The sequence below is a fragment of the Podarcis muralis genome, chromosome 9 (assembly GCF_964188315.1).
Source record: "Podarcis muralis chromosome 9, rPodMur119.hap1.1, whole genome shotgun sequence".
Classification (NCBI taxonomy): Eukaryota; Metazoa; Chordata; class Lepidosauria; order Squamata; family Lacertidae; genus Podarcis; species Podarcis muralis.
The window spans coordinates 26837541-26864599 of NC_135663.1; the positions used below are offsets into that span (position 1 = coordinate 26837541).

The following is a 27059-nucleotide window of genomic DNA, read 5'->3' on the forward strand; positions in this document are numbered from 1 at the left end:
CCTTTAACAGAACGTAGCTGTATGTTGCGCTTTAAGAAACCACAGTAAGTCCAGTGAAATTAGTTAGCATAACAACAGAAATAGGGAGAGAAAAATAGCTAATGAAATTCATGATTTTGAATTTTGCTCTTCTTCATACATATTTTATCCAGGAAATTTTTCTTCAACTTTGTTAAAACTACTGACTATGTGGGCTGAAATCCCCCCCCCCCACATTTACCTGGTCTAGGGATGACTCCTATTGACTGAGACTTACTTATGAGCAGACACTGGGCGGGAGGAAACAACAGAGCATGCCCTTCTTTATTGTGAGTATTACACAGACATTCGAGCTAGTTTTATCCACCCCATCCTATCGAAGTTCCCTGGGTGTTCAGAACAATGCTACATCTCCCTATTATTACAGTACAAAAGCCCAGAAGTCACATATTTAGTTGCCTGATTTTCGTCGAAGGGTGGTTTATGCTACAAATCAGTCCTAAATAGAAGGCCCATATTGTTAGATCCGCACTTCTGAAGACCCACCCCATACAGCTGTTCTTTTTTAACTGATCTCCTTTAAATTTTCCTTATCCGTTTTATTCATCCATTACCTATGCTTAATCAGGTATTCCATGTATATGTTTTAATCTACGTTTGGTTCTTGTTCCCAATTAATTTAATAATTATCCGCTTAGAGATATTGTGATGCTATTTATGTTTTGTTTATGCTGGTCTGTGACCATAATAAAGTAAATTCATTCATTCATATGAGCAGACATGTTTAGGATGCAGAGTTGTTCACGATTGGACCTAACCGTCAGGGGTACCTTTACCTTTATTGATTACCTAGGGGTTTGTCCATGCTTCCGTTTGTCCTGCTGCTTTTCCTTGGGATAAGTGGAAGTGTGGACAAGCCCTAAATAAAGGTCAAAGCTGACCTGGTGTGTTAATGAAACATACATGTATTGGTTTGGTTATAAAAGGGGGAAATGTCATTTTCTGAAGTTAAATGGAGCATGCAGTCTATTTAGCATAACCCCAACTCTTATTTTACAGCCAAACCAGTGCATGTGTGCAAGAAGGTTGTGTATATATGCTTTGAGTCTAATATTCCAGTACATAGTCTAGAATTCAAGATGATAAGGAAGAGGCTAAAGTTCCATGGTACAGCATCAGGTTCCATCCCCAGCATCTCCTGCTAAGGCTGGGAATGTTCCCTGCTCCCAGTCAGCTTAGACTAGTTAGAGTATTTGTCCTTTCAGATGTTGCTGAACTACAACTCCCATCATCCTTGACCATTAGCCATGCTTGCTAAGGTTGATGGGAACTGTAGTTCAGTAACATCCAGAGGGTCAAAGGTTCCCCATACCTGGTGGAGACATTGAGCTAAATGGACTAATGCTCTGACTCAATAAAGGCAGCTGCCTATGCTCCTGTTTAATCACTTGAATACTAGCAGTAGACATCCTGTTGCAGGTGGAGTCTCTTTTACATAATACAAAGATGTGGCAACGTCCTCTTTAGGGAAGTTTTTAATGTTTGATGCTGTACTGTTTTTAATATTCAGTTAGAAGCCGCCCAGAGTGGCTGGGGAAACCCAGCCAGATGGGCGGGGTATAAATAATAAATTATTATTATTATTATTATTATTATTATTATTATTATTATTATTATTATTATATCTTAATCTTAATAGTATAATCTTCTGCAAATGTATTAATCCTAAATATATATCTCATAATCTTCTGCAAATGTGTTTATCCTAAGACACACCTAAGGTCAGTTATTACTAGAAAGAGAAATATTCAGATACAGCAGCCCAGGCATCTTGACTACAACCTTCATTAGGAGCTGAAACTAATTAGCATCTGAAACTAAACACTTAATTTGGGTAGGAAGTTTGGCCAGCAATGGCCAAACTTGGCCCTCCAGCTGTTTTGGGGCTACAACTCCCATCATCCCTAGCTAACAGGACCAGTGGTCAGGGATGATGGGAACTGTAGTCCCAAAACAACTGGAGGGCCAAGTTTGGTCATGCCTGACCAAGGCAAGCATCAAATCCAGACCATTCTAGGGTGAGAGTTTGTAAACATATTTTATCTGGTAGATGTGGAGGGTTAAGTATTCCAGCTAAGTGTTTTTCAGGACACTACAGTGGTACCTCGGGTTACATACGCTTCAGGTTACATACGCTTCAGGTTACAGACTCCATTAACCCAGAAATATTACCAGAAATATAAAGTTAAGAACTTTGCTTCAGGATGAGAACAGAAATCGTGCTCCAGCGGCACGGCGGCAGCAGGAGGCCCCATTAGCTAAAGTGGTGCTTCAGGTTAAGAACAGTTTCAGGTTAAGAACGGACCTCCGGAATGAATTAAGTACTTAATCTGAGATACCATTGTATGTTGTCCTGATGAAGGAGTCATTCCAAGGCCCTATTATAGTTGAAGGGAAACTTTCAAGGGAATTCTTTGATCTCAACTTGGGGGGAAATTCCATTTCTTTCAGCCGCTTGCAAGAAGTTCCTCAGAAAGACATAGTGCAGAGTTCAGTGAAGCAGGCACACAGTCCTTGAAAACTTAGGAGGTTGATGGAACTGTATCGATTCCCCAATATGCACCAGAGCAGGGCATATGTCTAATTCAGGGGTAACAAATGTGGTGCCCTCCAGACTACAACACCCATCAGCCCCAGCTAACACAACACATGGTCAGGTTTGATTGGAGTTTTTGTTCAACAACATCTGGAGGGCACCAGACTGGCTACTCCTTGTCTGATTCATATAGCACTGGAAATCCACTGTGACATGGTAGCCATTCCAGATTACACAGTGTTTTTATGTAAGCAAGGAATATGGGGGAGGGGGGAGTGTATGCAGCACAACTGCAACAGAGTGGTGCAGCTGGGCACCAGCCGAAGCTGATAGAAGGCACTCTGCACCACTGGCAGGATTTGAATAAACTTCACAATTTCACTTGAGTAACAGATATTTCAGAGAAATGATAAGGGGTTTTATTTTTGTGTAGGAAAAACAGGATACGATAAATAAAACCAAATAACTCAGCAAAGGAGGAGTGAGGGAAGTACAGAAGAGGGGAGGCAGAATAATTGTAAATAACATGATGAATTAGATTTGTATCATTAATTGTTATAAAATTCAAAAAATATTCTAAATAAATAAAACTCATCCAAACTTTCCAAGCATCTGGGTAGGCTTGTCTAAATAATAATGTATTCTTATGGTAACTTGTCCCTCATGGGTGTGGGTATGTGGCCTCCTTACCAGAGGACTGGAAAGTACTCCATGTAACACCAGATTTTAAATACCAGATCATAGCTGTCAAGTGTCCCTTATTTGAAGGGACAGTCCCTTATTCCAGCACCATGTCCCGCTGCTGTCCCTTATTGAGAGATGTCCCTTAAATGTCCTTTAAATGATGTCCCTTAAATTTCAAAGGAAGCAGCTCCTCTCCCTCCCTCCCTCCCTGCCAGCCAGGGAGGAGGGAGGCTCCAACTGTGTTGCTTGGCTGTGTTGCTCACCCAATAAGAAGTCTAAGAACGACTGGGGGGTGGAGCTTGCATGCCTTGTGTGTGGCTAGTTAATGCAAGCTGAATGGGTTTTTGAATGCTGGACGCCATTTTGTTGCACGTGCTGCTGCAAACTTTGCAGTGCAAAGCCAGGCCGGGGAGCCATCTTAAGTTGAGGCTGCATAGGCCTTGTGGTGCATGTGATTCAGATTCTATTCAGTTGAACCTTTGGTTACAAAGTTGGTTGGACAGTGTTCTCGAAGCTACCAGCATGAGTTTGACCAGACTGCAGGAGGACAGGTCCCTTATTTTGGCTGCTGGTCCCTTATTTTCAAGGCTGCTGGTCCCTTATTTTCAAATCTGTAAGTTGACAGCTATGTACCAGATCCATAGTTTAAAGACAATCTTTGCTAGTGCAAAACATGGTGTTGGACATCAAATTAAGATGGCTCTAAAGGTAGATTGGACAAATTCATGGAGAATAAGGCCATCAATCATTACGAGTTATGAAAAGCATATTGCTGTCTCAAGGATCAGAAGTAGCTTGCAGCTGAACACCAGGGACTGAGGAACAATGGTCGGAGGATTCCACTGTCCTCGTGTTTCAGCTTTTGCACTTCAAATAAGCACACTGAACTAGATAAAAGCCAAGAAGTCTTTAAAAAACCCAGTCATGAGATCCAGCAAAGTAACAATGGTGGTTTTTTTTAATTATGCATTTTGTGTTGTCATTTTGTATTTTTATGTTGTGAACCACCCTGTGATCTTCAGATGAAGAGCACAATACAAATTTAATTAAACAACAACAACAAGTATGATCTCAAAAACATAACCACCAAAAATCCGGGTAAACAAAATGTTTCAACCTCAGGGGCGACCAGTCCTATTCCCCATCTGAGGTAAAATGGGAAGATGCTCTTCCCTGCTGCAGCTGCACTTGCTTGGGTCACATAGCTGCTTCCAGCGAGATCTTACTGCAAGCCACCATTGTGCAACCCTGGCAGTAGCAGGCAAGGCACTCGCAGGGGCATTGCTCCAAAGGATTCTGCCACCTGAGGTGACTGCTTCAGTCTGCCAGCCCTGCTCAGCCTGGTGCTTAAAAACTGACAGTGGTATGCCAGGCATGTTTCCTCATAGAGAACATTTGTCAAATGTGGAGGCAGAAAGACACCACTGAAAAAGCCTGTTCTTGTGTTGCTCTGCTCTGCTTGTCCCTTGGATGAGGCATATGGAGAAAGGCTTCTGATGAACTTCAGGTTCATGTAAGGAAAAGCAGATCTTGAGATTCTGGTGTCCTAAACCACACAATATTTAACAGTCACACCAGAAAGTTGTATATAATATGAATAAGCCATTAAAAACATAATTGTTACTTAGCTTTGCTTTTCACCCAAGCATTTCCTTGTTATGATAATTATTGCATAGGTACTAATTGCACATGTGAAACAAGCTTTAAGGCTCAGATAATTTAGAGTTCTCTATTCACAGCATATTATCATTCTGAATGATATAATCATTTTTTAAAACAAGGAAATCAGGAAAAAACAGTAGCAACAGTAAATGAAGTGCTGCTTATTTTGTTGAGAATAATATCAGAGAATAAGCTTATAACCGTCTTCTTATTGGCACAAGCTGGGGATCTGGGCGTCATAAACCTTACAAAATGCACAATTCACTTGTGATGCTCATTGTCTAAAAATATAAATTGATGCCCAAGAATCTCCATGCTAAACAGAATCTCCGTGAAATTAGATTAGATTGACATTCCCTGAAAATGATGCATACTTTGATACACAAATAAGGCTCTAATAGAAATTATTATTTAATAAATAATCTTCTCAACATACATCATTATGTGATTGTCACCAACAGGGTAGATTTTCATACAAAATAGTGGAGGATCAGATATTTGAGTTTTCAAAATTAGGATGTTTTTAAAGAAGTTTGATTTTTGTTAGGACTGAAATAAGCATCATTTACATCTTGATTATTAATATTTTTGGGAAATGCAGAACTATTAGTTATCACAGAATATATTTCTCTGTGTTTGCTGATTGAGTGGCTCATCATAGATATGCAACAGATGTTCTTTTGACAAATTATGGATTTATTTATTTTTTTAAAAAAACCTTTGTCATCACTTCTGTTGCTTTATCGTTTCGGATCATGAACATCACCATACCGCTAGAAGTCTAAGTGTGGATTTTCACTTTACCTCTTTTACTCAAGTACAAAATACTCATGCACAACCCATCAAGTGTGAAGGACACAGCAGCCATGAACAGATCAGGTTTCTACGTCCAATTTTTAAAGAGAGACAGACAACTAATTCAACACACGCACATTCTTCACACTTGGTGGGGCATGTTTATAACTTTTGAACTTAGGCACAAAACAGAGTAAGAATGGAAAGTTGGACTCCCTGTGAAGTGTTCTTCTGATCAGTAGGGAATGCAGCAAACAGAAAAAAGTTAACTCCACCAGGTAGAAGGCAGGACCAACAAGAAAATACATTTTTGCCATTCCTAGAGAGAAAGAAACATGAAGTTACAGAACTTGACTTCATTACAGAAATAACTTACAAACAAAATACCATTAGCAGATTAACATTTATCAATTACAGTGGTACGTCGCAAGACGAATGCCTCGCAAGACGAAAAACTCGCAAGACGAAAGGGTTTTTGGTTTTTTGAGTTGCTTCGCAAGACGAATTTCCCTATGGGCTTGCTTCGCAAGACGAAAACGTCTTGCAAGTTTGTTTTCAATGCATTCCTATGGGAAACCGTGCTTCGCAAGACGAAAAATTCGCAAGACGAAAAAACTCGCAGAACGAATTAATTTCGTCTTGCAAGGCACCACTGTACAGATAAATACACTGGGACAAGATATATGAGCCCTGTGGTGTCCTGTCAGAAGAGACATGAAGAAGAGATGCACAAACTACCCTCTAGAATTTGGCTGCTCAAATATAGTGTAGATGGACCTGTATGTTCTATTACCTGCTGACCAGAAAAACATTTCCACAGCTTCCTTTGGCCAAGACTTATAAACCTGGGAGATAGTGCCACTTTAATACCTGAGGCTTCAGCTTGACTAGGCCATATTTTTAGTAGTAATCACAACTTTTTAAACTAGTGCCAGGCCCATTCCCTACAGCAAGGGTGGGGAACCTCCAGCCCACGGTCCTACTTAGGGTTGCCGGGGGTCCCAGTTTGGCCCACAAGGCCAGTTTCCTCACATCCAACCCGCCTGCCCCACACCTGATGTCATGCAACATTAAATGTGGTATGTGGAGCAGATACATACAACTTTTAGAAGACATCTGAAGGCAGCCCTTTATTGGGTAGTTTTTAATGTCTGACATTTAATTATGTTTTTATATGTACTGGAAGCTGTCCAGAGTGGCTGAGGAAACCCAGCCAGATGGGCTGGGTATAAATAATAAAAATTATTATTATTATTATTATTATTATTATTATTATTATTATTATTATTATTATTATTGAGAGAGCTGGTATCAAGGAAAGAAAGGCATTAACCCAATCACGTTGGAAAGCAGTTGAATACAAAACAATATCCCCTATAGAGAACCCTTTCAAAACCTTATTAAGGAATGGCAATCCTTACACCAGATATAAATCCTTGCACTTGTAGAGAAGCCCTTATAGGACGGTTTCCCAAATATGTCTCAGGCAGAGGGCAGTAGTGGTAGTGCTGGCATGCTGAAGGGAATGATAGTTAGCTGCTTAGGAGACAAGGATACCTGAAAGTAGTCACTCCCCTCCATTTTGTTCTTACCTGAAAACTAGGCCTTTGTGATGCCCTTGGGCTCCTGCCACACTCCAGCCCTGCACCTCATCTGGGAGTGGGGCAGGGCGGGGAGGAAGGCATTTGCTCAGAAGGAAAAACACACCACCACTCTTCTTCTCCATTTTGTTGTTACTTGAAAAGTTGAGCCTCAGTGCAGCCATTAATCTTTTGTCACACTCCAACCCTGAACCTCGTGATAGGAAGGGGGGAAAGGTAGCTCTGCCTTCTCAGAACAGGGAGATGCGGCTGGACTTGCTCTCCAATCAGTACTGCAGTGCACTTCCAGCTTTCACCAACAAAGAGACAATAGCTTCTTAAGGAGGACCAGTTATTTATTCCACATGGAAAGCTATTTAGGCCCACAGCCCTTCATTCCAACCAGCCACAATGAGTGCTGTCACTTCAGGGCAGCCAATCAGTCCACACGCTACTAGGAGGCAGAAGGGCCTCCCTCAAATATTAACCTTCCACTCAAATGGGCAGTTTGCAGGTTCTTTACAAAACTTGCTAGGCCTCAGTACATCGATTAGGCCGTTTCCGTGGGGAAGGAGACTAAATGCTTCAAGAAAAGAGTGAGAGCAAACACATGCTTCTTCTGCCTCAGAGACATTGAACGGAAAAGGCAGTCCACATAGTAAAATGCCAGGAGGAGAGGACCCAGAGAACCCTTTTGGTTCATACCTTCATAGCTTCTCCATAGCTTGCTTGGCATCCGTGAGCTACAATGACTGCCAGGCAGCCACTTAATGGCTCTTTCAAAATAGTGTGGAATGCCATGGGGCAAGGGCAGTCAACATGGTGCCCTCCAGATGTTGCTGGATTTGAATGATGGTCTCCAAAGATCAGGGAGAAGGCGCTACCAGTCAGTGCAAAGGTCAAGCCATAGTGGCTGAGTAGCCCCTTCACCACACTTCTAGGCCTGAATTCATGGAAGAAAGAGGTGCTGCTGAACAGGGGAACAGGGGCCCTCAACTGCTTCAATGTCAGTTGCTTTCCGGCTCTGAGGGTCTGAAAGTGGGGGTGAGACACAGGATATAAACCCAGGAAAACTATGTAAGGAGTCGAATGTCATCTCTGTTCAGGAGCTCTTCCGACTTTGGGGTCAGTGTAGCCAAAACTCATAGCTGCAACCTATCTGAAATAGTGGGGGTGCTGAAAAGCAGAGCTCCCTCCATTGACTCTGCTATGACCGGCCAGCTCTGTCAGGCCTCATTTCCCATCAGGGGTCACCTCAGGGCAGCCATTGCACCAGACTGCCTCAATACAGAGCTCATTTCATCAGCTTTGCTGGAGGCCCAGCTCCACCAGGAACCTCCTACCCCTGAATATGCTAGCTGGCTAATTGTAGGTGGGGCACAATTACCTTTCTTCCGCCCTTTCCGGGTATGATTGATCTGTGCTTTAAAGCTCTGTGTCTGAGCACCCTTTCCCCCCCTCCTCTGGACCTTTTCTCATGATAACTTGCTCTTTAAAGCTCAATTGGAGCAAACAGCGATGCGCTTAAGATCTCAATTGACATTTGTGCTGACCATATATTAAGATTAATATATTAAACTGAAGAATCACCATTACCATATATTTTATTGTACTTTGCTTTTTTAAAAAACAAAACAAAACATGATTTACGTTCTTAGAATTTCTGCTTCATGTAATTTAGGATAGTTTTAATTTTTTTAAACTAAAAGTGTGGGCTGACTCCATTATCCTCTTTGTTATTTTTGCGGGGAAAGCTCTGGGGGAACATCCTCACACACAAAAGACCATGCTCAGACACAGAGCTTTTAAGCATGCACCTGTTCCTGGAAAGAGTGGGGCAGAAGGTAATTGTGAATAATTTGGATTTTCCTCTTTCCTCCATGTCCCTTTTCCCTTTTGTGTTGTGGGATTAAGATGGTAAATGTTATGTACTGAAGTTCTCTCCTGGGCCATCAGGGGGATACTGTAGATAGTTATGCAAATGAAGGATCGAAATTGACATTCAGTGATTGAATAGTTTTAGAAAGTTGTTACAGTAACAAGGTACTGGAGCTCTGTATAAGCAGGCTGACTGAGCCCTTCAGCTCAGCTCAGTTCAGTTCTGGCCTCAGAATAAAGAAGAGCTGTTTGAAGAATTGCTGTGTTGTCTGATATGTTTGCCCACAACCTAACAGTAACCGTCCAGGTAGGACCTGTCTTGTTTGTTTGATCATATTTAAGCTGCTCTGGAATTTGTTTTGGCTGAAGAAAAAGATGCTAATGCTGTAATTAATTAAATAAATAAATAAATAAATAAATAAATAAATAAATAAAATCTTTAAACAACATTGCAACAGCTCAGAAATGAGTAAAGCCAAAGGCTTGTTATTGCTAAGCAGCCAGTGCTCAGGTGGGTGCTGTGAAGAAAATTCTCTTTTGTGACAACTTACATTGGTGAAGCAGAAGAGGCTATGATAACTGTCCTCTGAAGGTTTTAGGAGCAGAGATTCTGCCGCTTGCCTCCTCCTTGGCTTCCCCTGCCATTTTGCAAGTCAGTAATGCGACTGAATTAGTGCTGCTCAAAATGGTTGCTCTCCTGGGCTAAGTTCTGGCATCCTGTAGAGCTACCCAGTGGCGTTGCAAGGTGGGGGGCGGGCGCGGTGCACCCCGGGTTCTGTGTTTGGGAGGGTGACAAGAAGGCACCCCACGGGGTGCTTGCCCTGCCGCCCCAGCCTGAGTGCGGTGGCGTGAGCAGCCATTGCACCTCCGCGGCCGCATGTGGAGGATCCTCTGTTCGCGGCTGCAGCAGCGAGCAGAAGATCCCACCATCCGTACGGCGTTCGAGTGGCGCCGGCAGCAAACCGTTACGTACAACATATGTGCGGTGTCAAACGCATGCGCTGTACGCAGCAACGCCGCACATGCGTTGTACATGGCGGTTTACCACCGGCGTCACCCAAGCGCCGTACAGACAGCGGTGGAATGCCGCCGTTGCCACTACAGCCACACACAGAGGATCCCACGGCCTCCAGTGCAGCCATGAGCAGAGGACCCCACCACCATCCGTACGGCTCTTGGGCAGCGCCAACAGCTAACCATTACGTACAACACATAGGCGGTGTCACATGCATGCATGGTGCATAGTGACACTGCACATGTGCTGTACATAGTGGTTTGCCACTGGCGCCGCTGGACCGCCATACGGATCCCCCCCCCCCCGCTGCCAGCAGGAGCTCAGGGTACTTGGGAGTCGCAGGGGTCAGGCACAGAGGTATAGGAAGGGGGGCGACTCCCAAGCCTACCCCAAGCTGTCAATGGGGGGGGGGGGGAGTGACAAAAAAAAATCCGCACCGGGTACCACCTGGGCTTGCTACACCTCTCGATGTGATGGCCTGGGAATCTGATTCAGAGGCTGAACCTGAGGAATCCCAGCCTGCACAGGAGTCCCCGCCTCCGGGCCGGCTGAGCTGGGGCAGGGGCTTGAACCTGAAGTGCCCTCACCTGTGCCGGATCCTCAGGAGCAGACACCAGCTGAATCCGCTCTGGCTCCCATTGCCTGCAGGTGCTCCTCTCTCAGCCCTGTCAGGGGAAGGTGAGGTTGCCTCTGAGTAACCTTCCAGCCTCTCCTGAGCTGCAGAGGCCCAGGGCAGAGAGGTGGCAGTAACTAAGTTCTCGCAGGAGGAGTGCTCGCCTCCAGGCCAGGAGAAGCGAGTCACCTGTGGGCCGCCCTATGCCTCAGAAGAAATAAAGGCCAGCCAGCCCAGTCCCAGGTTGCGGTTACCTGTTCCTGCCGGCACCCTGTCCTGCTTTCTGCCAGAGTTCCTGACCACGCCCGACTCCCTGACCTGGACCCCGCTTCAGTCTCAGACCGGACACGGACCACGCCACGTGGTAACCTCCCCCCCCCCCGGACCAGGACACTCAAGCTACCTACAATCCTTCCCAGTAGGTTTTGCCCCAATGAAGTTATTGCAAGGACTGAAGGTCTCCGCCTTCCCACCGCTCTCTAAGGCTCATCCCCCAGTTCCTTCCCCAGCAGCCAAAAGCTTCATCTCTTGTTCTCATTCCTCTTCCCTCTTTTTTCCTCTGCATGTTCTGGGAGGGTGGGGGGAGGACGGGTTGCAGCAGGGGGGGAGGCTGCCTCTGAGTCCAGTAACCTTCCAGCCTCTCCTGAGCTGCAGAGGCCCAGGGCAGAGAGGTGGCAGTAACTAAGTTCTCGCAGGAGGAGTGCTCGCCTCCAGGCCAGGAGAGGCGAGTCACCTGTTCTTCAGCAGCCTGCCTCATCTGTTCTTCAGCAGCCTGCCTCATCTGTGTCTCCCAGTCCGGCTCCTCTCCTGTCACAGCCTCTTCCAGCTCACTAACCCTTCTTGCCTCTTCAGCTTCCAGTACCTCATCCTCCCAGTCTGCTCCCTTCTCCTTTTCTGACCACACATTTGTCATCCCACCACCAATCTTCTGCCTCTGAGCCTTCATCCCCTGTGGGTTCCCCAACTGGTGCCCCCCCTGCACCCCCCCTCCATGACAAGAATCCACCTTTAAAGCATATTAGAAGGGCCTGGTTACTTATTTAAAAAACAAAAAAACCAGAAATTGCTTCATAGCAGTTCAGAACATTGATCCATCTAGTTCAATATTGTCAGCACTGACTGGCAGCAGCTCTCCAGCATTTCGGACTCTTTCCCAGCGCTACCTGGAGATGCTAGGGAAAGTGGGACTTTTTGCATGCAAAGGATGTTGATTTTGCATCTTGAGTGATGTGATGCAAGTTGTAGGGTTTGGATTTACTGACATGATGTAGCATATTTTTCCGTGTGTAAGATGTTTTTTACTTTTAAAAAAGATTGTCAAAAATTTGGAGTCTTATACATTGATGGTGCTAACCTGTGGGCAGAAAACCATTTTAAAATTCAAACTTGCGTTCCAGCCAACTTCAATTTCACGTTGCAAAGGGATCAAACGCGAGCAACATTCGGGGTGTTGTAGACCGAACACCCTGCGTTTACTCGGAAGCGGACATAGCGCCGTCTCCTCTCACTTTGAGCCTCGCTGGAGCCAGAAGGATGCAGGACAACGCTGCATCCTTTTGCTTGTGGCGCTGCTGCTGCTGCACCAAAATGCTGGGCTGCTCGGCGAGATGCAATCGACACTTTCGCTAATACTTTGGGACCAATGAATCAGGCGAACCCGCCCCTCCCATTTATTTGCACCCCGCTTTGATCGATCACCTTTTCGGTGCTGCAGCGATGGGACAGCCCACCCCACCAGGATGCCAACCCCGTGCAGCGTCTGGAAGCAGCTGCGTGGTGGTGTCCTTTTTCGCCCGAGTCCCGATCCCTCGCTCCGCTGACACCTCCTCCTGCCCGAGAGCGCCCCTCTGTAAGTGGCCAGGCGCCTTGGAGCGGGAGGGAGGCTCGGTCCCGCCCGCTGGGAGGTGGGAATAGGGGCTGCCCCATGGAGCTGTCCCTGCTGCTGCTGCTGCACTGGGAGCCGGGGTCAGTGCATGCCATCGGAAGGTGCCCGGGGGGCCACTGAGAGCGGCTGTCGGCGTGGGAGGTGGGGGAGGGGAAACGGATCTCCTCCTTCCTGGAGAGACCTGGACCCGGCGGCGGCGGCGGCAGTAGCAGTAGCTGCCTGACCTTCCCGTCTCTCTCCAGGGACCTTTCGCTGGTGCAGCGCGCGGCTGTGCTTGGGAGGTGCGCTCTCAATGTCACGAGCGGTCCATGTGCGCAGCTGATACTGAGGGCCCAGCTCTGAAGCCCGGGGGCGATCAGCAGGAGGAGGAGGAGGAGGAGGAGGAGGAGGAAGATCAAGGGGACGCCCAAGTGATGAGAAGTTGAGGGAACCTGAAGTTGCACCCCCTTGCTTGCTTGCTTGCTTCCTCCTCCAGCCCGGAGGCAGCAGCCGAGCTCCGCAGCAGGTGCAGCGGCTGATAGCGGAAGAGACACCAAAGGGAGCGAAGGGAATCTGCTGCTTCTCCCGGACCGGCCGCCGCCTCCGCAGCGAATTTGGAAAAGAGCAGCAAACGCCCATTGCATTTAAAGGGGACGGGCGGGACATAGCCGCGGGCTAGACGCTCCCCAACCCTCTCGGACGCTTCCTCTTCTCGCCCCCATTTCCGAGGCAAAGGCAGGGGATCAGGTCCTGAAGTGAGGTAAGGAAGCGGAGGAGCTTTGCAGGAAACCGCGGCGGCTGCTACTGCCTCTTGGCGCTGGCAAGAGAAAGGGAGGCTGCGAGAAGGGGATGCTGAAGGTGAAACAGGCGTCGCTGCTGGAGAAGAGGGGTTGGGCAGGTGGGAAATTTGGCCGGCGCGGCAGGCGCACGTCTGGGGAGCGGGTTGTGTGTGTGTGTGTGCGCGCGCGCCTGCCTGCGAGCCCGCACTTGGCCACGAGGGCTGGGGAGGGTCGCCGAGGGGAGACGGAAGCCGGGGGCATGGGTGGAGTCGACGCCGCGCTGGGAAACTGAAGGACGCGGGTAGCTTAGGAACCGCAGGTGGAGACGGAGCGTCACGTGTGTGCTGTGGAGGGAGAAGGGGTGGGTGGGAGTTCTGGACACACAACTTGGTATCCCAGTCCGGGGTGTGTGTATGTGTGTGTTTTGCTCTCTCTCCCTATGTGTGTGTGTGTAGAGAGAGAGAGGGGGGAGCGCGCGCGTGCGCGCCCAGGCAAGAGTTTGTATCTGTTATGTGTCCCCGCGCGCGTCTGTCTCCTTCCACTCCGGGAGTTTGTGTATACAGTATATGTACAGTATGTATATATATAATGCGCGCGCGTGTCTCGGGCGAGGAAGTTGGCCGGAGGGCGCCGAGGAGGACTAGGAGAGGGCTGCTTCTGAGAGGAGCATCGTCCAAATCCTAGCCCGCTCTTTTCTTCCTCCTGCAGAAACTTTCAACTCATTTCCCCGGCCGCAGACTCCTTCTCCCCACGCAACTGAACTCCCGGCTGCCCTTGGCTGGCGGGACGGTGCCCGACGCCCCGTAGGGGGCTGGCGACCTTCCTTGGGGGAGGAGCCTGAGGCGCAGCGAGAGGGGTTAAGCCCGGGGCCCCTTCAAGGGTAGGGGGTCGTGGGGGGGGGAGGGGGAAGGGGTTGCTTCCAGAAAAAAGGGGTTTTTGTGTCTGGGGAAGTACCGGTAAGTTGGAAGTTTCTGGAGGAGGAAGAAAAGAACGGGTGAGGATTTGGACGAAAGAGTACATTAAGGGAAGTAGAGGCAGGCTGTGCACATGGCTGCAGGAGGGCAGGCTTTATGTGTGTTTTTTTGGGGGGCAGAATCTGCTTTTTGCCATGTGGTTTTGCTATCTGCCATGTGGTTGGCTAGTTAAGTATTATATATTTGTTTTTTTGTTTGATGGGGGGGGGAGCAACTGCCCTCCCCGCCCCCTTTGGTTATGCCCATGGTTGTGCATCCAACAGCCCGCTGGAGGGGGGGGGGGGATGAGGGGCTTTGTTTTTTAAAGTGCTTCAGAAAAGGGAGAGTATCTTTGGGGAGGGAAAGAGGCTGGTCTCCCAGGAACAACAACAAAACTTAGTGCCATTGCCATGAACAGATGGGGTGGAGCTCCTAGACCTTGAAGTAGAGCTTATTTCTAGGGCCTCTATACGTTGTGTTTGGGATATGTAATGCCAGTAGAAGAAGAAAGAAAGAGGGTGTGGGGAGCCTCTCTTGGGCAGCAGGCCAAGCAGGCTTGTATGGAAGTGAGATCAGTAGCTCAGAAGCATGGTGGGGTGAACTAGAGGGCTTATTTGAACTTGCTAGGAGCAGGTCCAGTATTGCAGGCAGGAGCTGAAAGTGTTCTGGGGGGAATTATAGACAGTTGTCATTGGAGGGGATATGCATAGAGAAAGGGCATAGGCAGTGCTATTTTTCTAGAAAAAGAAGTGCCGGAACTCACTATGAATGCCTCCCTTGTTGTCTTACAATGGTAATGGCTCCCACCTGAGAGGTGCCAGAACTGAGTTCTGGTGAGTTCTGGCTGAAAAAAGCCCTGGGCATTGGAATATAGGGAATTAACTAGTGCTGAGTTGCACTGTTCCCCTGATCTGATTAAGAAGGGTAGAATGGAAGGTGTATCTGAAAAAAACTGAATGGCACAAACTCAAATGTGTATTGTTAGGCTGAACACACCTGGCTTGTAGAGAGAGAGATGATGCTTCATGTGGGAACCGATGATGGGTCCTTGACAAAATGCTAGTGGAGTCTCAGCTATATACGGTATTTGGAAAAGGAACAGACTGTGTGGACAAATAATAATACAGGACAGGTACCATCTAGATACAGTCTACTCTAAAGAAGAAGAATAGTGTGTTGCAAAGGCTTTAGGAGAACTAAATTCCCAGGTACAGCTTGACTTTGCTCATTTGCTTCTGCTGCACCACTGCAGTAAGCACCTCCTCTCCATCTGTTCCAATGCTACCGTTTCTTCACATTCTTTGTCCTTCTTAGAACCGTATTGCCACAATCCTTGCCAGTCATGCAAAGCGTTCATTATTTTTGTATAGGAGCTGTGAAACTGAAGTATTTAAATGACAAAATGCCTTTTAATACAATATGCCTACTTGTACTTTTATCACTGTTTAAAAACTAATTTTGTGTAGATATTGGTAGATACAGATTCATTTTTGTTGTGACATTGAAAGTGAAGTATTCAATTTTGTTTGAATATATTTAGGCACTGGCATAAAAATGAATACAGTAAATAGCCAAAGAAATAATTAAATACAGTAGGAACATATAGCTCTTCAATTTGCTTAAGCAATCTTTTTTTCTGATTAAAATATTTTGGCTGCTAACTTGTCCTTCCATACAGTACGCAATTAAGTTCAACCAAAACTTATCTCACAAATAAAAAAGGATTGCGGATTTCTTGATAGACCCCTCCATAATTGGTTGCTAGACATTACTGGATTATGATTTGTTTAAAAAATTGGAATTTATATTAGTCAAAATAGAAATAGTGGCATAACATAATCTTTTATTTTTAATGTACCACATTCGTATCCTCTATCTTTCCTCCAAAGATACTGCCAAATGCTATCTTGACAAGCACCCTGTGCGGTTGCATAGCCTGAGAAATAGTGACTGGCACAAGGTCAATTTGTGGCTATCTGAAATTACATCTCTCCAGTCCTACAGAGCAATGCTAACCATGCTCTGAGGGATGATGAGAGTTGCAGATCCACTGCCACACCTGAATCCCTTCTGGCTTCTGCTGTTCAGGGTAGACCGTGGGACAGGCTATTCTCTTGAGATTTTGCTGTACCAGTTTCAGGCTGGCACAGTAGAGAATATTTTTATATATGATCAACCACATATAAAGGGGAGGTAGATATTACTTCAAGGAAAAGTAAACATTCTTCTTGACTCATCCTGGTGTTTGAGCAGATAAATAGGCACAGAACGCGACAGATTTGCCAGTTACCTTGTTTTAGTGGTGCAGCCAGGAAAAATGAAACTAAGCTTGAGATAATAATGTGTATTTATTCCTATACTTGATAATGTGGTGAACCAGTCATGCTGCATGGGGGAGGGCATGCACGTTTTGCTGGATAGGACTAGGAACTTCTGCCCAAAGTCCTGCCCTGAAGGCACCACTGCCCTACACCAGCACTTTGGGTAGAGGTTATGCATTTTTGTACACTAATGGAGCTCCCTCTTCCAAACCTTCATGAAGGTTAATGTTTTACTCAAGCTATGCAATCCAGAGAAATAGGAGTAAGCCATAGCACGGCTTGACAAAGGACGTTGGCATAAATTAGCAAAATAAGGTGACATTGAATTGGGAGAATTTGTTTTGGGACAAGTCTGGTGGAAGTCAAGGAGCAGTGTTTGGTAATGGGGCTTGGTTAAAATGGAAGAAATACTGGGGGTGAATGACGTTTGGGGAGGCGAATGAGGTTTGGGCTAAGTGAGAATGGGGGGGGGGAGTGAAGGGGAGGAGGCCATGCTGTTGGAAATACTGGGGTGCCATAAAAGGAAAAGGTTATTGGTCCTACCTATTGCCTTTTAGCTCACATGTGACTGCTCCTCAGGAGCTCAGAGTTTCAGCTATATATACATTTTAAATGGGTCTGTGTAGGTAGGCCAGAAGTCATGAAGGTTCAATAGTTCTTACGAGATTTTTTTTTAAAACCAGCTATACTAGTCACAACAAATGTTCTAGCCACAATTTACAGTCATACCTCGAGTTGAATGTGCTTCGGGTTGAGTGTGTTCGAGTTGCGCGTTACTTCCGGGTTTCGCTGCTCGCGCAGATGCTCAAAATCATGTCACGCGCGTGCACGGAAGTGGTGAAACGCAGCACGCGCAGATGCATCGTCGCGTCTTGCGTTCCATTCGGGATGCGAACGGGGCTCCGGAAGGGATCCCGTTCGCATCCCAAGGTACCACTGTATTGAAATCTGAAGAGGTGAAGCAATTTCTTTATTCTTGCACACAATCCTTCATACTCACTGATGATACCCCCAACTCTAAAATGTGAAATGACACTGCTGACAAAGTGAGAAACAGTGATTGGGTGGGTGCCTGAAGTGAGGAAAAATGAAGGGGCTGAGTTATATAATAAAAATTGGGAAAGAGGCATGGAAAGAAAGGTGTAGAAATAGGATGACAGATTTATCAGGCTTCTTGAGGAGTGCCCATCATCTTCATGCAAAATGGAAGTGGGAGGAAGCCAGGGGATTTGGAAAGAGCCAATAATTTGTTATTGCTTGACTACGCATGGTGTAAACAAATGCCTGTACACTTCTAAACAGCCTCCCATCTAATTGTGATAATGAGCATCTCCAAACACAAAATGAGGGGGTGGCTGATTTTTGGGGTTATGAAATGCAGCAAGTTGTTAGGTAAGTTAGTATTATTGTAATATTACTACCAGGGGCAAGTACTTGTGGGATTTGGGGGGCGGGTACCATGTACCTGGGACACGGGTGGCACTGTGGGTTAAACCACAGAGCCTAGGACTTGCCGATCAGAAGGTCAACGGTTTGAATCCCGGCAACGGGGTGAGCTCCCGTTGCTCGGTCCCTGCTCCTGCCAACCTAGCAGTTTGAAAGCATGTCAAAGTGCAAGTAGATAAATAGGTACCGCTCCGGCGGGAAGGTAAACGGCGTTTTCGTGCGCTGCTCTGGTTCGCCAGAAGCAGCTTAGTCATGCTGGCCACATGACCCGGAAGCTGTATGCTGGCTCCCTCGGCCAGTAAAGCGAGATGAGCGCCGCAACCCCAGAGTCAGCCACGACTGCACCTTTACCTTACCATGTACCTTGACTTGAATGGTGGGATCAGCATTTGCTATTTTGCCTCAGACATCATCATGTCTTCGGCTGGGCCAGACTAGACAGGACAAAGCTTTACAAAAGTTAAATCTGCCTAATTTGGAGCCACAAATTATTATTAGATATGTAAGCAATCAGCCTAGTAATTTTTTCCCACAGACTAGTAAATTTTGCATACTTATTGACAAGTCATATGTCAACTTTATATGTTCTGAAGCTACTTTCAATGGTCACCAGTTTAGATGGTTTTAAAACAGGATTAACCAAATTCACAAAGCATAAGGCAGGGGTGCCCAAACTTTTCCCAAAGAGGGTCAGAGGGGCCGACCGAAGTTGTTGAGCTTTTTTTAGGATTTTACCTCAGGACATATACTGCCACGGGGCAGTCATAATGGCTATGCAACTGTCTGCAGAGGCAGCATGTTGCTGTATACCAGTTGCTATTGCATTAATATCCTGATTTTGGGCTTCCCATAGGGGCCACGGTTGGAAACAAGATGCTGGATTAAGCAGGTTTTTGATCTGCCAGGAAGGCTCTCCTTATTTAATTTGTCTTAACAAATTCTCATATACAGCAAAACCGTGACTTATGTGCATTTAACTTGTGTATATTCAGCTTTAGACGTATGGCAAATATTTGAAAAAAATAAAAATAACAAGGGTATGGAAGGGAGACGGAGTTCCAGGAAAAATTACTTTGGTAATCCCACCTGCCATTAAACCCAATGTGTTTTGGCTATACACAATTTTGGCTTTAGGTGGTATCCCTGGAGCATAACCCCCATTTAAGTTGTAGCCTTAGTCTACTAAAATTTGGACTGTTTTTATTCTTTCCACATTGATTACGGATCTATCTAGCATATCCCCATTAGTCACTCTTTTTCTTATGAGAAAGTTTCTCCAAACCCTTGACCATTTAAATTGTCCATTTGGTACCAATTTTCAGCTATATTCCAGTGCTGGTTTGTGAGCTGCAGGCAGTGCTGGGCAGAGATTAGGTAAAGGTAAAGGGACCCCTGACCATTAGGTCCAGTCATGACCGACTCTGGAGTTGCGGCGCTCATCTCACTTTATTGGCCGAGGGAGCCGGCGTACAGCTTCCAGGTCATGTGGCCAGCATGACTAAGCCCTGGGCAGAGATTGCGTCCCTGGGCAGAGATTACTTGGCTACAATACTCCATACTCTCTCTTTTTTAAATATAATTTTTGTTGAACTTTCACTTTAAACAATAATTTCCAATATGCGCCTACCAATCTCATTCCCTACTGCTCTGTCGAGTTTATGACTTCCCTCCATCCCGCCAACAAGCTTTCCCTTTTCAAATCTACACCTCACAGTTTAATCTTATATTATAAAGTCCACGTCGTAGGATTTATTTCAATCCTGCTAGTGTCTTCAAACACCCACAGTTATTATTTATATAGTCAATAAATTTACTCCAGTCTCTTTGGAATTTTAGATCCATACTCCATACTCTTTTAACTTCCAGGCTGGCTGCCCTTGATGATTGGGAAATCTGGCCCAAAATGCAATGACTGTGTTACTGATCAGATAGACTGTTTAGAGCACATATAATTGGGTTTTAAAACAGCTGCTCTGGTTGCCAGTTTGTTTCCAGGCCTAATTCAATATGTTCATATTGATGTTTAAAGCTATAAACAAATTAGGCCTCAAATATCTGAAATGCACCATCTATTCCAACAGACCCCATCAGGTGTTAAAAACAGCAAAGAAGCTCTCTTGATAAGTTCCACCACCCTCTGAAGTGTGGTGCATGGCAACGCAGGAGAAGGCTTTCTTTGTGGTAACTCCTAAATTGTGGAACTCCTTTCGCCACAGACGTGTGCCTAGCAGTTTTATTATACAGCTTCCATTGTATGCTGAGGTCATGTGTCTTTACCTTGGCCTTTGGCAGTTGAGGAATCTTTGTGGGATCCACCTCTTCTGTTTTGTTTAATCTATACAGAGCTGCTTTTGTCTGGTTTTGCTTTACAATTGTATAAGCTGTTTAACTTGCTTTTAAAGGATATGAAATTTTACGATCAGATAACTTAATAAGTATGACTGTGTAAGCAGAACTGCAAACAATACTTTAAATATGTCTGCACAATAAATTTATTTAGCTGCATTATGATACTTTTTCCGATATTCTTTCTAATAATTTCTGACCTAGAGGTTTTTTTTTTCCAGTCTTGCAACAACCTGATGTTCATTTGTATATTCCTGTAGAATTAGTGTCGAGAGAGCCACTTTCTCTTGTCTTTTTCCCCCTTGCAGCTCTGGTAAAATCTAGATCAGAGTTTGCGAGCATCATTCAGGTGGTCTGCGGCATGTCTGTGGAAATGCAATTAAAAATCATACAGAATTTAACGCAGCACATTACAATTGTTGTAACAGGAATAACAATAATTAAGTGTTCTGCCAGAATCCTAAGCAATTTCCAAGTAGCCTGGTGGAGGGAGGGGGGGGGTTTAGGAACCACTCGTCTAGATGAAGGAACCACAGGGGAAAAAATGCTGTTCTTTAAGGGCGTCATCCATGTGGGGCTGTGGGGGCTGAGCCCCTCAATTTTAAATGAGGGGGCTGGCTCGCCTCAGTATTCAATAGCCCACACCATAAAAGGAGGCCTGATGGGGCGTGTCATGCCCTCCAAATGGCCTGCTGTGGCTGTGATGGGCTCTGTCGGCTCCTCCTGCTGCAGCGGAGCCTGTCACAGCCGTAGGAGGGCCCGCCAGGCCTCTTTCCACAGTGCGAAGTCATGTGCGTGCCAGGCCCCCCACAATGTTAGACAGAACCCTGTGCATCTGGTGTTCTTTATCACACAAATGTCACATTCTGTTTTGGGGCAAATTCGCAAAGACGTTCCCACCGAACTGGAGTAAAGTATCAATCCACCTAAAAAAACCCTGGTCGATTTATGTATTAGCTCTCCTTAACCGTTTTTTATCTTGTCCCCCACATTGAGTACATGGGAGGTTTAGTATATGTACTGTATTTCTAATACATCCTGATCCAGACATTGGTCAGCACCTGTCTGTATAAACTTTAAAAGCTTCTCTATACTTTTTTTGACATCAAGTGCTCTCAGTCTGTGTCAATATAGTTCAGGTGGAGACTTCTTTGCTTCATAAATTACTTTGAGGTTTGTTTATTTTTACTGTTATGCACTGAAGTTCTCACCCTGGGCCAGCAGGGGGATACTGTAGATAGTTTTCACTCAGGTCCACGTCAGTTATTTTAGGCGGGAAACCCTGGGTTGTTGTTGCTACAATGTTGACAGTTGGCTGCCTATAAAAGCAGGCCGGCTGAGCTGTTTGCTGTTCAGTTTCTGTTCCAGCTTACAAAATAAAGAGCTGCTTTGGAGAAATCGCTGTGTCGTCTGCCATGTCTACCCACTATTCAACATTTACAATCAAGCATTATATAAATTTTATGAAGTAAAATAAATATAATGCATTTCATATTATTGGACAAATCTAAATTATTCCTTCTAATACGTTTACACAGGCATCCCCAAACTCGGCCCTCCAGGTGTTTAGGGACTGCAACTCCCATCATCCCTAGGTAACGAGACCAGTGGTCAGGGATGATGGGAATTGTAGTCCCAAAACATCTGGAGGGCCGAGTTTGGGGATGCCTGTGTTTACACATCCATGCAAAGTTTTCAGAACCCACCCTTATCACCTACATGTGTTATCTTTCTGCAAGCTGAGATAGTAGAGCAGGCTTCCTCAACCTCAGCCCTCCAGATGTTTTGAGACTACACTTCCCATCATCCCTGACCACTGGTCCTGCTAGCTAGGGATCATGGAAGTTGTAGGCCAAAAACATCTGGAGGGCTGAGGTCGAGGAAGCCTGTAGTAGAGAATTGAACTATTGTTGGATTGAAATTAATGTCCGTGATAATTTTGGTTGACACTCTGGATTGAAATTAATGTCCATGATAATTTTGGTTGATTAATGGATCTTCTCTGAGTAAAAGTTGAATACAACCCTCTGTCTTTATTTTACATGTTGATAATTAGCAGTAAGGCCCAAGTGCCATTTGCAATGGAGGGTAGGGTTCCTGTTCATTTAAGAGTACAGTGGTAGCTCGGGTTACATACACTTCAGGTTACAGACTCCGCTAACCCAGAAATAGTACCTTGGGTTAAGAACTTTGCTTCAGGATGAGAACAGGAATCGTGCTCCGGCGGCGCGGCAGCAGCAAGAGGTCCCATTAGCTAAAGTGGTGCTTCAGGTTAAGAACAGTTTCAGGTTAAGAACGGACCTCCGGAACGAATTAAGTACTGTACTTAACACAAGGTACCACTGTACTGCATCAGGAAATTGCTTCCCTCCCAACTCCTGCATCACAAAGACATTCCTTTTTCTTCATATTCCAAATGAAGACATGTGTGTCTTCACACCTTGTAACCCTGTCTTAAGCAATTTCTAAACACGGAATTGCCATTTGGAATGTAAAATGCCATTTTGTTTTACTGGGTGTTGATTTGCAACAGAAACAGAAAGGCATGCACTATCAGACTTTTAATGCATTTTACATTGAGATTCATTCTGTGAGTTAGGCTACAGCTCTAAACAATTACTAGGCATGAAGCTGATAGGAACTTATTTCAGAGTAAGCATGCACAGCATTGTCCAGTAAGTGCAACTAAGTCTGTTAGTAAATCTCACTGAGCTTGGTGAGACTTGCCTGTGGAGTTGACATGTGCAGAATTTCACTGCAAGTCATAGAAATGTGATGAGGTCAGAAACAGAGCAAATACATTATTTCTGCTGTAGAGTTTGCAGAATCCAGATAATTGGCTTTCTAAGCTGCCTCCACACAACTACCGGGAGCAGGGCTACACCTCTGGTATTGGACATACTTCAAGTTGGCCTCTGCATGTTGTTGTTGACTGTACATCAAGAAAACTTACATGTGAGCAGCTTCTCGTTCATCAGCTTCCACATACCTTCCAACATTTCTCCAATGAAAATAGGGACGTTCTATATAATAATAACAATACCGTGCCCATCTGACTGGGTTGCTCCAGTCACCCTGGGTGGCTTCCAACAAAAGCATAATAAAACATTAAACATTTAAAAACTTATCTGAAGGCAGTCCTGTATAATAGAGGTCTTCTAAATGTTGTATAGTTACTTATCTCCTTGGCTTGGGGGTTGCATAACTCCATACCTTCCAACATTTCTCTGATGAAAATAGGGACGTCCTAAGGAAAAGTGGGACATTCTGGCATCAAATCAGAAACTAGGACAGCTTCTGTAAATCCGGGACTGTTCGTGGAAAATAGGGACACTTGGAGGGTCTGCTTCCATCTATGAATAGAGCTATTCATATGCAGGTTGTCTGGCAGTGTGTTTGATGCCTGAAATTATCTAGCAGCATGGCGTTCCTCCTGATAATTGCACAGTGCGATTCATAATATTAATGAGTAAAGGGTAGCCTACTGGTGTGACATCAGGATAGCTACCTTGTACCAAGCCAAACGTAATAAGACAGAAATCCAAATATTCCCAAGTTACAGGGAACCAGGCAGAGGGCCTTCTCAGTAGTGGCGCCCTCCCTGTGGAATGCCCTCCCACCAGATGTCAAAGAGAGCAACAACTACCAGACTTTTAGAAGCCATCTGAAGGCAGCCCAGTTTAGGGAAGCTTTTAAAGTTTGCTGTATTAGAGTATTTTAATTTTAATTTTTTTGGAAGCCGCCCAGAGTGGCTGGGGAAGCCCAGCCAGATGGGCGGGGTAAAAATAATAAATTATTATTATTATTATTCTATCTTTTTGCATAGAATTGTTTGTGGTTATCCTTCAGTAGATGCCCCCACCCACAGATGCTATGGTTTTAAACAGGCTTCCTCAACCTCGGCCCTCCATATGTTTTTGGCCTACAACTCCCATGAGCCCTAGCTAGCAGGACCAGTGGTCAGGGATGATGGGAATTGTAGTCTCAAAACATCTAGAGGGCCGAGTTTGAGGAAGCCTGGTTTAAAATTAGGAAATTTAATTCATACTGTCCACTGGTTTGTATCACATGGAATCATACTGAAGAGCTTGACGCTTCCTTTTATAAGGTTGGAAAGACTTTTAACCACAAGCCTGTCGTGCTTCCACCTGTCAATGTTTCGTAAGAAATATTGCCGTGGAACTCTGCGTTATAAGAGACAGTATAAATTAGCAGTAAAAAGATGAAGCCGGCAAGATTAACTCTTAAAATATGTTACCTTCTCAAGTAATCTGAGATTCAAGTCCTCCGGCCCTCTAGAGGGAGATGAAACATGGATGCCTTTATCTGCAGTTTTTCCTCATTTTAACATGGCAATTTGTCAGCCTGCCCTAGATGGAAATCTGTAAAGGCCTTAGGTAGGCCTTCATCTTTCTGAAGCCCTGGAGTGTCCTGTTCATTTATGTATGTTTCTTCTCCTCTGGAACCTTCAGCGCAAGCTGATTGCTTTCCATTTCTTCACTATTTCTGGTTGTATATTTGCTTACAGACTGCATGTTAGATGGTTCCTTTGTCTCCCTCTCCTGTACCGGATATTCTCTCAGAGGGATTTTCTATTAGGGATCTGTTCCTCCGGCAATGCTGCTTTGTAACACACTGCAGGCCTCAGCAGGTAAAAAGATGGTGATTATGCTCATATGTTTTCCATTCACCTTTCAGATTATGCTTGTTCTACTCTTTAGGAAACCGTGAATTGAAGTCTGCGGCCAGTTTATTTGAGAAAGATAGCTGAAATGCTTTGATGGTAGCGATATAAGATAAATTTTATATAACCACATATTGGGCAAAATTGATGTTAGTGGAAAATAATAGTAAACTCAAGTTAGCTCTCAAGTTAGATAAAAGGGGGGAGGGTATTCCTGTTCCTTTGTATTTCTCGTGATCTTTCAAAACTCATCTATAAGAAACTGCATTCAAGATTAAGTTCTTTGATTTCTGTAGAAAAACCTATTTATGGAGACATTTCAAAAGTTCAGATATTCAAAAAGACACTGCTGTGGAAATTTAGGAATAAGTAAATGTTATTAGCTATAGGGTTTATGGTGACATAAGCTTTGTCAGATGTATGTATGAAGGGTGATAGGGAGGAATATATAATTTCATTGTATGATTAACTGTCTTTTGGAAAACGAAGGAAATCAGGTTTTTAGACATTCAGCAATGAAAAAAAATATTACTCCTGACTTGTGTTCAAAGAGGTATATTGCTCTATAATTTAGAGCAGGATTACTAATGTTTAAAATACCGCATGGCTTATGTTGTTGTTTTTTCTCATCCTAAAAAGTGACCTTCAGTGTCAGCACTAGTGCAGATTCATATGCTAATTTATTGTGGACTCTTGACTGCACTTGGATAAAACAGAATGCCTGGCAAAACTTCTTGCTGCAGTCCTGGGCTTATTTACACAAATGTATAGTAAGGTTATTTTTGCAGTACAGATATATGCCATATATTTAAGTGGCAAAACTGATAAAAGTTGTGTTACATAAGTGTATAGGCTACTGGGAGAATCATTTAGCAATATCTCTGATTTCCCCCAAATGTTTTCCACAGTAATTTTATTGTTATCAAATCAGCGAAACTTATTATTCACTTTGAAACTTAGATCAACTTTGATTTTTACATTGTGGATTATGATGAAGCAGGAAAATCAGAAACTGCCTTATACCAGATCAGACCATTGACCCATCCAGCTAGCTACTGTGTACACTGAGTAGCAATTGCTCCCCAGGGTTTTGGTAAAAGGTAACGGTACCCCTGACCGTTAGGTCTAGTTGTGGCCGACTCTGGGGTTGCAGCGCTCATCTCGCTTTATTGGCCGAAGGAGCTGGCGTACAGCTTCCGGGTCATGTGGCCAGCATGACTAATCCGCTTCTGGCAAACCAGAGCAGCGCACGGAAATGCCGTTTACCTTCCCGACAGAGCGGTACCTTTATCTACTTGCACTTTGATGTGCTTTTGAACTGCTAGGTTGGCAGGAGCAGGGACCAAGCAATGAGAGCTCACCCCATCGCGGGGATTCGAACCGCCGACCTTCTGATCAGCAAGTCCTAGGTTCTGTGGTTTAACCCACAGCGTCACCCGTGTCCCCCAGGGTTTGGGGGGGGAGCATAAATACGGGATCTTTCATGTGCATAGCATATTCTCTACTACTGAGTTATCACTCATAAAAGTGAGAGGGAATGCACAGAGCAAGCAGTGTAAAAACATTCCTACAGAAGAAACTGCAACCTGCAATATAGACCCCTGGTGTTGCAAATATTCATATTTTTATTTCATGAAAAAATATTTTGAAATCAGTTGAATTCCTAACAGTAGCACAGTAAGGCTGTTTTATAATATTAGGCATACCATTTGTAAAAATGAGTGATTCTGCAATATATTTATTAACTTCAGTTCTAGTCTGCCCATCTACTCTCCCCATAGGGCAGAGTAAGAGTACAAGTAGTATATATTTTTATGTGGCCAGGAACAGTATGTAAAACCCTAAGTGTTTCCACCCACAAAGT

At 44.9% G+C, this 27059-nt stretch overlaps 1 protein-coding gene across 3 annotated transcripts in view; it reads left to right on the top strand.

The window, feature by feature from the left end:
- The first annotated feature begins 12672 nt into the window (after positions 1–12672).
- The window catches only part of UGT8 (UDP glycosyltransferase 8), a 39405-nt gene continuing 25018 nt past the window's right edge, over positions 12673–27059 (top strand). The window contains exon 1 of one of the 3 annotated variants that reach the window (XM_028744090.2): positions 12673–13426. Coding sequence is in view for 1 of the 3 variants with exons in the window: in XM_028744089.2 (XP_028599922.1) it covers positions 25129–25162 (34 nt within the window). In the remaining 2 variants the exon portion in view is untranslated. Of the gene's footprint in view, positions 13427–24508; positions 25163–27059 lie in introns of those variants that run through there. The other 2 variants (XM_028744089.2, XM_028744092.2) reach the window with 2 other exon arrangements.